We start from the raw sequence: 13,912 nt of genomic DNA on the forward strand, positions 1-13,912 counted from the left end.
TCTGACAGCCAGGCTGTTATTTTTGGTTCGATGAACTTTTTCTTACCCACATTCTCCTCGGAGAGACGCAAGATTTCTTGGAATTGAGGCTTTACCTTAAAATGTTCAGAGAGAGAGAGAGAAAAAAAAAAGATCGTAAATTTACTCATCAAACACAGAACCAAGAAAACAACAAAGTTCTAATTATTTGAAGCCAAAAGGTGCTGTTGTTATGCTACATTCTGCCAAACCAAGAAAAAACACAGATGTCTCACTAAAAAAGACTTCACCTTTTGACCTGCCTTACCTTGGTGTTTGTGAATATTTTCCCAAACGTTCGACAAAACCTCCAGAAAAATCGTGCAAATTCGTGGACACAGGTGGTTGAGGTAACATTGATCCGCCCAACTATTTCTATCAGCTGAGGAAGCCTGCGAGAGGGAGGTTCACAAAGTCTTTTACTGGCCACTCCAACAAAAATATGCGGTCAGGTTTTACACACACAACAACTTAACAAACCTATAGAATGACTCTGCTCATAACCCTCTGACCCCCGGCAATACCTCGTGACTATCTGAGACATGTGAACAGAATCTTTGAAAAAGACAGCTGGATTCAACACAAGTTGGTTATATAGACATTTTCTGATTGATCAGACATTTTCTAATCGATAAAAGTATAGTCGTTGAATGCACGTGTGTCTAAAACATTCCTTTCAAACCTGTAGTCAGCTGCAGATGCAGGGTGTGTGTGTGTGTGTGTGTGTGTGTGTGTGTGTGTGTGTAGAAAAAGGATGGTAACACAACACTGTGTAGTCAGCTGAGATGTGCACTTTGTGTGTGTGTGCGTGTGTGTGTGTGAGTGTGCATGTGTGCGCCTGTGTGTGTGTGCGCACGCATGTGAGTGTGTGTGAGTGTCAGCGTGAAAAGAGAAGGGATGGTAACACCACACTGTGTAGTCAGATGAGATGTGGAGTGTGTGTGCGTGTATGTGTGCGCACGTGTGTGTGTGTGTGGGAGTGTGTGTGAGTGTCAGTGTGAAAATAGAAGGGATGGTAAGACCACAGTGTAGTCAGTTGAAACGTGAAGTGTGTGTGTGTGTGTGTGTGTGTGTGTGTGTGTGCGTGCGTGCGTGTACGGGGAAGCGAGGGTAACTCACAGCTGGTTGACCACCCAGAGTAGGCTCTCCCAGCCTGTGGTGCCTTCATGCTGGAGCTGATGGTCGTAGAGCTGCAGCAGTACGGAGAGCTGCTCTCGACTGCCCACGATGGTGGCCACGTCCTGCAGCGGTGAGGCTGGCCGAGGAAACCGGGTCACTGCCGGGTCAACGAGGGCACACACACACACACACACACACACACACACACACACACAGATATTCACAGAAAGCCACAGATCTCCAGTCAGAGCCAGAAACACATCACATAAAGCAGTAGCGCACAAATCATCGGACAAAACCGCAAGGGGTGAATCAAAGAACACTTTGATAGTGTGCCCAAAACACCAAAACCCTCAGTATGGCAAGAGCCGTGTTCTTACAGTAAATCAGGCGCCAAGTCTGTGCTGTGAACGTGGAAGGAATCGTAACGGTCTACAGGCCGAGAGGGAACTGGTGTGCATTCACAGACTTGCATGTTTGTTTAAATCTCAGTGTACATAGAGGAGTATGTGAGGGGGTGTGTACATATATGTGTCTGTCTCACTCTCTCTGTGTGTGTGTGTGTGTGTGTGTGTGTGTGTGTGTGCAGGCAAGAGACATATGAGGAGCGAGAGATAAAATCTATGATAGAGAGAGAGAGAGCGAATCTCACTGATAATCTCATATAAAGAGAGAAAAAGACACTCAGTGTGTGTGTGCGTGTGTGTTTTTTGACAGTGTTGGTACACATGTGGGTATGGGAGAGTGAGAAAGTTGGATTGTGGGCACGGACGCTGCTCCCTGCTCTCACCCTCGATGGGGGGCACGTCTCCCTGCAGTTTGGCTCGGCTGGTGAAGGGGGCGTTCTGGAGTACCACGGCAAACAGAGGAGGAATGAGAGACTGGAGCGCAGACAGGAAAGTGTGGAGCTTATGCTCATCCAGACCATGTTCTCCCTGCTACAGAGAGAAAGAGAGAGAGAGAGAGAGAGAGAGAGAAAGGGAGAGAGGGAGAGAGAGAGAGAGAGGGAGGGAGGGAGGGAGAGAGAGAGCATGTGTTGGAAACACAGGTGGATCCCACAGGGCACATTTCAATCTACTATCAATTTGTCATTTAAATTTTAATCCTGAAGCGTATATACGTTCCAATCACTGCTGAGAAAATCTATAATAACTTCAGCTCCGAAGGCCAGCGTAACACCAAAGGAAACATCATTTCTACTATTACCCAGTTGTAATACAAACAACATTTCTCAGTTTTATATCGTTTTCGGTCCTTACTGAATAATTACATTAGCTGCTTTAGATCCACGTTCGTGCTCTACAATTAGCGGATGTGAGTGATTGTGTTTCTTTAAATGAGAGTCGGTTTCTTACTTTGAGCAGTTTTTCAATGCGTGCCAGTAGGGATGGGATGAGCTGGGACTGCAGGTTGCCCAGCTCCGTGCTCCAGGCGGCAAACGCAGGGATAAAGACCTGGTGAATAGCACTGACTACTCTCTCTGACGGATCACCCAGGGACAGCAGCATCAGTTCAAACCCCTGCACACACACACACACACACGCACACGCAAGCACACGCACATGCGCACGCACGAGCACGAGCGCACACATATAAACACACACAGAAATATTTATAACAGAAAACACCGCCGTTACCGCTATGACATCAACCAGTGCAACTAGGGACACATTCCAAAAACAATAACAACCGTCGCAAGGCACACTGTTATAACTGAGCTTACCACAGTGACTTGGTCAAGCATTACAAAACGAAGCCATAGCACATGGTTTTCGGCAGCTAGTCATTTTCACTGAACTTTGTCACTGTTATGGAGGGTACGGTACGTACAAATATGCGGGAAAATAAAGGAAGAGCGAAGACACACACATACACACACACACCTGTGAGTACTTATCGGGGTCGTCGATGTAGCCCATGATAATGCCCAGGCTTTTAACCACGGCCTCTCGTACCATGTCTGCCTTGTCCTCAGCCAGCATCTGCTGCAGCATGGACAAGACCAGAGAGCTGCGGATCTCCTTCTGCTCATACACACATACACACACACGCACGCACACACACACACGCATGCGCACACACACACACACACACAAGCACACGCGCACCCACACACACAAACACACGCATGCGCACACGCATGCACACACAAACACACGCGCGCACACACACACGCATGTGCACACGCACCCACACATGGACGTTTGCGCACACACACACGCACATGCATGCACACATACACACACATACACACACACAAACACACGCAAGCACACACACACACACACACACAAACACACGCACGCACACATACACGCACACACACCGAGACACACCAAGAAACACACACTTCAGTTAAGAGGGTGCGACTCCGCCCTGTGGGAAATGACTTTACAACATGCAGGTGTGTTTGACAATGTGTACATCATATTGATTCTGACACTGAAATGCAAGAAATACCAACAAAATATAACATCCCTATAGAAACAAGAAGTATAAATGCCTTTGTCTGTGTGGATATGTATGTTATACTGTACAAAAGTCTCAGGCACCTTTGGAAAGGTACTGTAAATTCAGAAAGGCTTTCAAAATAATCAAATGAATAGTTTCTAATTTATATATTAACCACATACAAAGTGCACAAAACAGAAAAATGAATAATTAAAATCAATATTTGGCATGACCGCCCTTTGCCTTCAGAACATCTCCAATTCGCTTGTACACAGTTTTGTAAGGTACTCGACAGGTAGGTTTTTCCAAGCATCTTGGAGAACTTGCCACGGTTCTTTTATGGATTTTGGCTGTTTCAATTCTGTCTGTCTCTTCATGTGATCCCAGACTGACTCGATGATGTTGAGATCAGGGCTTTGTGGGGGGGGGGGGGGGGGGGGGGGGGGGGGGGGGCACACCATCTGTTGCAGGACTCCTTGTTCCTCTTTTTGGCGAAGATAGTTTTTTATGACTCTGGCTGAACGTTTGGGGTCATTGTCAAGCCGCAGGTTGAATTTTCGGACCAATCAGACACCTCCCTGATGGTAGTGCATGATGGATAAGAATCTGCTTGTATTTCTCAGCATTGAGGAGACCACGAATTCTGACCAAATCCCCAACGCCACTTGCAGCAATGGAGCCCATAACCTGCAAGGAACCTCCACCATGCTTTACTGTAGCCTGCAGACACTCATCCATGTAACGTTCTCCAGCCCTTCGACGAACAAACTACCTTCCTCTGGAGCCAAATATTTCAAATTTGGACTCGTCAGTCCAGGGCACCTGCTGCCATTGCGCTGCATCCCGGGTCCTCTGAGCTGATGGCACTGCTTGACATCTTCCGACTGTGGGGAAACGTCCACTTGATGTGCCGACCACTGCGTTTCTGGTCCTCAACCTCGCCTGTTTTATTCGTGCTTCTTCAGAAGAGCTTGGATAGCACATCTGGAAACACCCGTCTGCCTTGAAATTTCAGCCTGTGATAGACCTCGCGGATGCAGGATGACCACCCTGTGTCTTGCGGCTATGCTCACCTTTGTCATGGTGTAAGATTAGCAATCTGTTCAGCAACCTCACCTATTTAAGTATGGTTGATCCTCACCCAGTTTTATTCCCTCTACACAGGTGTTCCTGTTTCAGTCAATAATTGTGGTTAAACCCGCTTGCGCTGATAATGATAACCACCTGTTCTGTTTAGTTGTTTGGTATAGCTATTTTATCATGCACTGGAGTACATGCCCAGGTTTGGAGGGCCTGGTAGGTTTTGTGTGTGCTTGCCATGTCCTTTCCTTTCCTATTTAATCTTAGTGGCACAATGCAGTATTTTCAAAAGAAATGTTTGGAAATCTAAAATACGATATTTGTTACTGACACGCTAACAGAGAAAATAGAAAAGAACTGTTTTAAGACAAATGTTTTGTGAACAACCTTACGTGCCTAAGACTTTTGCACAGTGCTGTATGTTACATATTAAGTGTATATATATTTGAGAAAACTAATCCCGTGTCCTTCAATCTTAAAGGTTCTTCTTTGTCTCTATTTATATCAACCACGACCACCGAGAAAATTCAGGTCCTAATGGCACTTTGTAAGCAATGTGCACACAGACAAAAACAACAAAAAAAAAAAAAAACCCCGTCCCGAATTCCCACATGACTGGGCTGATGTTTTTGTAGCTGTGTAGAAGCTGTGGTTCTTACAGGCAGGTAAGGGGCCAGGGCACCGCAGGACTCCGCCACCAGCAGTCTCCTCTCTGGATACTTGTGGTTAATCTGTGTGAGAACGCAGAGACACAACATGACACAAAAACCACAGGACTCTAACTCTCCAGTTGTTTACCGGCATCTTCAACGAGCCAAAGACTGCATAACAACTCCGGGCTACGCACACTTTCCATCTCAAAGGCTCCGCCATGCTTACGGAACACGTGTGCCGTGCAACCGCAATTAACAGGTACGCATATGCAAAAGATAAAAATAAAAAAAAAAAAACAAAAAAAAAAAAGAAAAGAAAAATTACGCCAAAGGTTCGTGGGCTGAGGGACACTTGTAAAGAAGGACTAGAAGGACAGCAGTAAACGGGAGATACAAAGCCATTAATGGAGTCACATTGGATTCTTCCTGTGTGTGATACGACGAGAATGGTTTTGTTCTCTTTGGGCAGGAGGGGAGGAGATGTGAGGGAAAAAACCGAACCTGCTCCCAGCACTGAGGCAGCAGCTCGGCCTCCACACGTGTCGGACCCACATGCCGAGCGAAAGCCACGCAGCCCGTCAGAATCATTTGTCTGCGGAGAGAAAAGACGATATCCGCGAGTGGTTACTGGACGGGGCCTAACGGAATCTGGTTTCGCAGTGATGGAGACAGTCAATACAATTACAAAACCAAGTTTGAGAGGGAGACAGGACAGACAGAGAGACCGACAGATGGAGAGAGTGAGAGAGAGCCTGCCAAGGAGAAAACACACAAATAGAATAATGGATGGACACGTCAACTCATATGAAAGAGCGAAGTCTGATGACTGAGTGAAACTGGAGCGTATGAGAGCTGAGAGGAGCAGAACACACACCTCTGTTCGTCATCGGGTCTCTTGATGAGGTTGAAGAGGATGTGTAGCAGCTGGTCTCTCTCCTTGGGTTCAGGGTGAAGACAGGCTGTACACAGGATGAGTGGAATCAGCTCCTGAAGAGGGACACACACAGGGTCAGAACACTTACCGTCAACACAGAAAACACACACACACACACACACACACACACAAACAAGAGGCCAGGGCCAAGGGGGAGAGGTCGGCTAAGCAAGCAGGGCTCACAATTAGGGATACACCACAGTGCTGTTCACTTCATCATTCAACACAATGAGGCATGAGATCAGCGTCCAAACCTCAGAACTCTTCAATTCTTCTCCTTGGTGTCCGACCAAGCCACAAAAGTGTTTCTAGAACATTCTAACTGCGATTAACCCAAGGCTAATTCATGTGGTATCCATTTTCCATCTTAGAGGGCTAAAAATATTGAGGAGACCCTTATCGACATTAAAAATAGCGTGTTACGCATGGGGCTGTCATCCTTGATGGAAACGCCAAGGCCAAACATTGCTTTACTTATCTGCTTCCTCCGTTACGAGCCAAAATAGACATAATACAAAAGAGGTAAATTAAAACTAAACCAAAAAAAAACAAAAACCAAAAAACCTCTTCTTGTGAATTTCTCCTTCTCAAATAACGCTGAGTCCACTCAAACATAACCTCACTGACCACAGGCCAACCGAATTTGTGAGAAACAAATAAAAAGTAAATGCTAGTTAACTGGTTATTGTGGTGAGAATGCTAGAAGTTTGACGCCATGCTTGGTTATATGATTTTTTTTTTCCCCTGATTGGGGGGGGGGTTGAGTCACCTGCCAGCAGTTTGAGAGCACTAGAATTTTATTGACCCACGGAGACAATGGCAGTGTGTGACGGGAGCTTCAGAAGAGGCCGACGGACTCTTTATCGGAACCGCGAAAACAATGAAATCCATTTGTAGCTTGAACACCTGGACGAAAAACTCTCGACAGAAAATCATTTACAATCTGTTTAATCTGGCCAGAGTTCACAGAAGAAGGGGTGTGTGCGTGTGCGTGCGCGTGTGTGTCTGTGTGTGTGCGCTTTCACAAACAAAACTAATACGCCGCCCGAAAAAAAAAAAAAAGTTACGCTCTCTTCGACGTGGTTTTGGAGTCGAGGACAGGATGAAAACCTGATCTGTGCAAAGCACTTAGATGTTTCATAACGATACAAAATAACAAAAGACTACATGACCTAGATATTGAAAATAAACATTATAAACGTTGCCAAACCTTGACTCAGTCATTACTGAACTTCTGTGGTCCAGAACTAAACTAACTGATTGTACATTCTCTGTATACACAATATTCTCATAATAAAACCATGTAACTGAAAAAGTGATGTGCTTGAATTCCACTGAATTGAACATTCACATGAAAAACCTGTTATTACATGCAAATCTGTTTAATTGCTCCAACAGCATCGAGACACACACACACACACACACACACACACCCACACACACAGAAAACATTCCAAGGTATGCGCCAGGTGCAAAAATCTGGAACATATAAAAAAGCATTATTTTTGCATCTGTCTTTTAATGCTTCCAAATAGCCCCTTCATATGGCCTGAAACATTTTGATATTTCTCAACTCTGCAGTGGTGTGACTATCCAGTTATCTAGTGCTATTAAAAAAAAAAAAAAAACAACTGGAAACTCTTTCATCTTAAACACAGACTCCAAAAGATCATCTTCACCCTGATGTCGGCCTTGTTACTTGAGTGTCTTTAATTACAGCTGAGAGCAGGTGCTGATTAGGGCGCTATACACCAGCCAATGCTGGTCTATTGTTCTTCTCTGTTTGTCATAGCACTTGCTCTAAGCCCTTTGGGGTGTGTCTTCGAGATAGTGGTTTCATAGGTTTCATACGGGGTGGGGTGGGATGGGGGGTGGGGGTGTTGGAGATGAGGGTTGGGGGGGTGGGGGGGTGGGGTGTGGGCTGAGGATAGAGGGACAAGTTGAAACTCAACAGTCAGGAATAACAGACAAAGCCCAAAGTCCACTGACTCAGGTCTCCCTGTGTTTGGCGGGGAATGAGGAAACCTCCTCCCCTGAGTGGAGTTTGTTTTCACTACACGTTGGAGATCTTCCAACCTCTCCTAAACTGTCACTCTGACCTTAAAATCATAACTGTGCTATGCAAAGCAGACTGGCCTCGGGAGCAGAGGGGAGGGGCCTAACCTGGCCGTAACACCACACCAAATGGGAAGGCAGTCAACAGGTGCGAATATGCGTGCGTGTGTGTGTGTGCGAAACTGGTAAAACATTCAAAAGAAAAATTATCTGTTTGACATAAGAGACAATACCAGCAATTATAGCCAAGACAGAACGCACTATCTAACAAACGGGCTGTCATCATTAAAAATTGATCACTGGGACAGAACGACGACTCCTGCTGTTGACTTATGCAAATTTTTCAGTTTAACTACACCAACAAAGAGATTAACTACACCAAAAAACTACACCAACAAAGGGATTAAGGCCAGCTGTGAAAGGGTTATTCGGCTGCTTTATGTTTCAGACAAAGTCAGAATTAATCAATTAATCATTTGAGTCCATGCTGCTCATTTTCTAATACAGTTACATGACAGATAGGGTGACATGTTAACCTAGACGCGTAAAATCCATGCAAATACCAAAATGTGTTCATCATTAATTTTACTCTGGAGAGTTTTGAAAGAGAAAGAAGCCCCAAGCATAAATCAAACCGTAATCAGACACATCGACTAATGATTAGAAGATTCTAGAAAACATTGACAACACATGAAAAGTGCTTTGACAGAGAACACATGAAAAGCTTCTCCCCGCGCTTTTTTTTTTTTCCCCCCCACACCGTAAGCGTCTGAGGCTTTGCTCTAGTTTTATTAGGCTTATCTCTACTGCGGCACAACTAAGATTTGACCGGTGACAGACTGCAGACGCAACCGAATGAAAAAAGCCAAGCCAACAGAACAAGACAAGGCAGAAGTAAGAACACACACACTCGGGGGGGGGGGGGGGGGGGGGGGGTACAGGAAGGGGCGGTGGGGTTGGGGGGGGGGGAGTCAGAGCATGCAGATGTGTGTTCCACTCACCTGGCAAAGGTGCACAACCATTCTCTAGGAGCAGAGACGCATGCACCAAAGCAAGAGAGACGGGTGAAAGTGAAGGACGTAGAAGTGGAAGAAGAAGAAGTGAGAGAGGGGGAAATGGAGGGGTGGAAGAAATGAGCATTTGGTGATAAAGAAGAAACAAACAAACAAACAAAACAAAAAACAACAGTCCAATAAATGCTGAATTTCAAACTGAAGATAGAAAAGAAGCCAGCGACAGTGAACAGTATGGCTAATGGAAGGGGAGGCGAGGCGCTAACGGGGGGGGAGGGGTTGCCGTGGGTTACCTCGCGCTTGGCCAATAGGACGTTGGGAACGATGTGAGGCAGACAGCGTCCCAACATCAGCATGACGCTTTCCTCGCTGTCAGCAATACGGGACACCTGAGAAAGACAGACAGACAGACAGAGAGAGAGACAGGCAGAAAGACAGACAGACAGACAGAGAGAGACAGGCAGAAAGACAGACACAGAGAGAGACAGACAGAGAGAGACAGACAGAAAGACAGACAGACAGACAGACAGACAGAGAGAGAGAGAGACAGGCAGAAAGACAGACACAGAGACAGGCAGAAAGACAGGCAGAAAGACAGACAGAGAGAGAGAGACAGACAGACAGAAAGACAGACAGAGAGAGAGACCGTGGGTGAGTCAGATGCTGTCTCTGGGATACTAGGCCATCACAATGACAAGAAATGCAACAAACTCACAGAAATGAGGACAGTACAGCTACTGGAAACGAATAAGTAAGAGGAACTTCTAATGGCTAGAAACACACACTTATGAGGACACCATAGTTGTGATAAATATACAAACGTTGGATTACCATAACTGGTAAAAAGAAAATAAAAATAAATAAATAAACCCTTTTTATGGGGACAATATAACTGTTCCAAACACACAAATACGGGAAGACTAAAACCGTCAAGAAACACACAATTATAAAGGCTCCACAGTTGTTAAAAATACACAAACATGGGAACACTATAACTGTAAAAACAAAAAAAAAAACAAAACAAAAAGAAAAACAATTATGCTGAGATCATACTTATTGGAAAAATAAAAACATGGGAAAACTGGAACTGTGGGAAACCCTGACACATGGGGACAATAAAGGAAGACAGTAAAGTACTGGGAAAACGACTTAAACTGAGATTACAACAGATTAGAAAATCCTCCAGTCACAGGATTATTTTGCATTGATGTTGTGGACTTTCATATGGCCGTCACAGAGCCTCTGTTTCATGCATGTAACTGTACATTCCTCTGAGTTTGGTAACTGACATGGGACAAGCCCTGGAATAGTGTTTACAAGTCTATGAGTCATAAAGAAATTCAGATTTCTGAATGTGTGTGTGTGTGTGTGTGTGTGTGTGCGTGTGCACACGCGTGTACGTGCATGTGAGTGACTAGTTGACTGTGAACCAAATCAAAACACCCACTGCTAGACTCTGCATCCGCAATAAGTGTGTAACTACCCCTATTTTTTCAACAATCCTGTTTTTTTTTTTTTTTCTTTTGTTCAGTTATTAAATGTTTCCCCCTCTCAGCGTGTGACAGTCATCAACTTGTGTTTTCAATGTCCAACGACAGCGCAGTCAGACGGTGAAATCGGGGGTTTGCAACGCCTGTGAAACAAGAACCCAGACTCACCTCCGAGCCCAGCCGGCTGTCAGCAGACGTTCGACAGAAGGACAAAAGTGCTTGATGAAAAGCTGGAGACAGCTTTCTGTGAGAGCAAACAAAACATACAGTTTTACTGCCTACTCTTAAACTCCACTTACTCTCTATACCTGCTATTACCTCTGTTATGTTCTACATAGATGATATGATAAAAAAAACAAAAAAACAACAAAAAAAAAAACGCTGATTATACGATTGTATGCCAACGAAAGCATATTTTTCTTGACATTAGGACTGAATCAGCCACCCAGCGCAATTAGACTGCTCTGGCCGGATGTGCAAACTGATGATGTCTGGGATAAGTCAACCATGTCAGCACCGCACAGCTCTGACCGAGGCTGACTAATACACTTCAATGAGCTTTCGCGTTAACCTGTACTGTGCTGCCACCTAGTGGCAGCTCTGAATCACTGCAAGTTCTTCTCTTAAACAAAAAAAAAAGAAGCGATGGTATTTTAACAGTTTCACGGTCACGAGTCACGACCATTCTCAACAGATATTCAAGCAGAACTGAAATTTTGACCACAGTTTTGTGACCACTGAAAATGTTAGCTGTGACACTGACAGCTTTGACATTCCGTCCCAGAAGCATACCGTCACATTAACGTGGATTTAGATTTTTATTTTTCTATAAACATCCACGCCCGGGGAGTGACGTACGACCAGGATCTCTCTGTCTGGCGATAAAAGGGGTCCAGACGTCTCACCTGTTGGGCTGATCAAACTGGACGGGGGGTTTGTTAGGCTGCTCTTGGCTTTTTAACTTGCTGTGCGGTTGTGTGGGAGGAGACACTGGAGGGAGGCTGTCCGTGATTTTGACGGTATCTGAGGGGGGGGCGGCGCCGACGTCCGTGGCGCTTTCGGGCTCCGAAGCCCCTCGGATGTCCAGGTACTGCCCGTTATCCACGGGGCCCTGGTTACACGCCGATTCCGATCTGGACTGCGCTGTCTCCACGGCGACTGGAGCAGGGACATTCTTCTTAAGCGTCTGAATTTCACTGCAAGACAAACAGAACTCAGATTTATCAGATTCATTTAACAGAACACACACTATGAATAATCTAGAGACAACCTGCAATTGAGCCATTAAGGCTCCAAACAGGACAAACGCAAAAGCAAAGCAGAGGTTGTGACAGACGTGTGTATGGAAGCATTAAAGAGAAAGAGTGAGTGAGAGAGTGAGAAACAGAGAGACAGAGAGAGAGAGAGAGATAAAGATTGATAGTGAGTGAGGGAAAAAAAAAACAGAAGTGAGAGTGAGAGAAAATGAAGAATAGGTCAAGTAAATGTTAAAGGAAAAAAAAAAAGAGACAGAGAGAAAGGGGGGGGGGGTAAGACGGGTCTCCGGAATGCTCTAATGTTAAGGTGTAAATGTCACATGGTTGGAGGTCATAACTGAGGACCCCCCCCCCCCACCCCCGCACCAACCCCCAACCCCCCTCAATCTCCCAATCCCCCAGGCTCCCCCCACTCCCCCTCCATAGCCAGCATCTGGAGCATTGTCATCCTTCGTTAGGTTCTGAATGAGAATGCAATGATTCCAACTCTACCTCTGCAGTTTCTTAATCTGTCCACTCAGGCTCTGTTTCTCACTGTTCAGTAAACTGATCTGGTATTCCAACTCCTGCACCACCTCCGTCTGCTGAGCGAGAGAGAGAGAGAGAGAGAGAGAGAGAGAAATGTCAACAACACAACTCAGGAGACACACACTACATCAAACCTGTGTACACACACTCCAGACTCTCTGATCCCTGTATAAACACACACACACACACACACACACACACACACACAGACGAGTGTACAGTGTAAACCATGCATTCAGTGTACTGGATCTGGAGACACCAGGCTTTGCGGGATGTTGCTAACACACTATCAGTGAGAGGACTTAAACTGAATGTAAACCTAAGGGACCCGGACGGGCGAATTCGCTCTCGCGGCTCCTGTTTTTGGAAAGAGCGTTGAGGTTACGCGCCGGCGGTCTCATCCTTACAGCGGCAAAAATGTTGAGGCATTCCCTACGTGCACTTTACTGAATACACAACTAACAACCCCGTTTCAACCAAAACACCTGTATGGTTTCAGCTTTCGTCACGGGTTCCTGGGGGTAACAGCCGTCGGGGAAGTCTCCCGGCTCCACCCCTACGGCCGCGTCCACCCGGTCCCTGGGAGAGGGCAGGCTGGTGCCGCAGTTCCGGTAGAGCTGGAGCAGGTCTGGAGGTTTGGGAATGTTCAAACCCACGTCGTCCCACAGCTCGAAATCCTGCGGACGGGAAGCAGAGACACCTAAGACACGAGTGGACGGGCTTTGGAAAGGGGTTTAACGGGACAGAACGGGTACATCAAGAAAACAGTGTCGGTTTTTCAAATATAAAAAGAACACGAGTCTCGTCAACTGGTTATACACCAATGGTAAGGATAAGACTAGTTGCAATAAGATACTGGAGGAGATGTAATTCCCTGTTCGTTACCTGGTCATCGTTTTCGTCTGAGAACGTGATGGACGATAGCTTGTATTCATTTTTCAATAAATATTCATTCACTAAAAAATTCAAGGCTCTTTTCTCAAGAGGGCGGATGGGTTCCTGCGAAAGATAAAAACAGCTCTGATTCCTGAACGAGACACAAACACCATTTGTTTTGTTTTTTTTTTTCATCTCAAAGCCATTTAGCAAAATCTGCTTAGGCTTACAACGAACCCCGATCGGACGATCAAAAAACGAAAAGCGTCTAACCTGGATTTCAGGGCTGGATTTATAGTTTTTCCGCTCCTGGGATGGAACTTCACACTCTGAGGAGAGAGAGAGAAAAGAAAAAAAAAACAGGGCTGTCACCCGGGCCCCTACCACACCTGCCTGAAGGAACAAACGTTGGTTCCCATTGCAGAAAGGAGACTGAAGG

At 45.7% G+C, this 13,912-nt stretch overlaps 1 protein-coding gene across 2 annotated transcripts in view; it reads right to left on the reverse strand.

The window, feature by feature from the left end:
• The window catches only part of relch (RAB11 binding and LisH domain, coiled-coil and HEAT repeat containing), a 30,693-nt gene that overhangs the window by 8,241 nt on the left and 8,540 nt on the right, over positions 1–13,912 (reverse strand). Inside the window, exons 5-21 of one of the 2 annotated variants that reach the window (XM_030768422.1) lie at positions 13,747–13,802; positions 13,483–13,596; positions 13,083–13,274; positions 12,562–12,653; positions 11,719–12,009; positions 10,982–11,057; positions 9,617–9,712; positions 9,312–9,335; positions 6,196–6,308; positions 5,823–5,913; positions 5,328–5,399; positions 3,021–3,161; positions 2,493–2,657; positions 1,928–2,075; positions 1,138–1,294; positions 287–410; positions 47–95 (exon numbers count right to left, since the gene is read on the reverse strand). In XM_030768422.1, the coding sequence (XP_030624282.1) occupies positions 47–95; positions 287–410; positions 1,138–1,294; positions 1,928–2,075; positions 2,493–2,657; positions 3,021–3,161; positions 5,328–5,399; positions 5,823–5,913; positions 6,196–6,308; positions 9,312–9,335; positions 9,617–9,712; positions 10,982–11,057; positions 11,719–12,009; positions 12,562–12,653; positions 13,083–13,274; positions 13,483–13,596; positions 13,747–13,802 (2,001 nt within the window). The remainder of the gene's footprint in view (positions 1–46; positions 96–286; positions 411–1,137; positions 1,295–1,927; positions 2,076–2,492; positions 2,658–3,020; positions 3,162–5,327; positions 5,400–5,822; positions 5,914–6,195; positions 6,309–9,311; positions 9,336–9,616; positions 9,713–10,981; positions 11,058–11,718; positions 12,010–12,561; positions 12,654–13,082; positions 13,275–13,482; positions 13,597–13,746; positions 13,803–13,912) is intronic. The other variant, XM_030768421.1, reaches the window with a different exon arrangement.

The sequence above is a fragment of the Chanos chanos genome, chromosome 3 (assembly GCF_902362185.1).
Source record: "Chanos chanos chromosome 3, fChaCha1.1, whole genome shotgun sequence".
In the NCBI taxonomy this organism is placed as follows: Eukaryota; Metazoa; Chordata; class Actinopteri; order Gonorynchiformes; family Chanidae; genus Chanos; species Chanos chanos.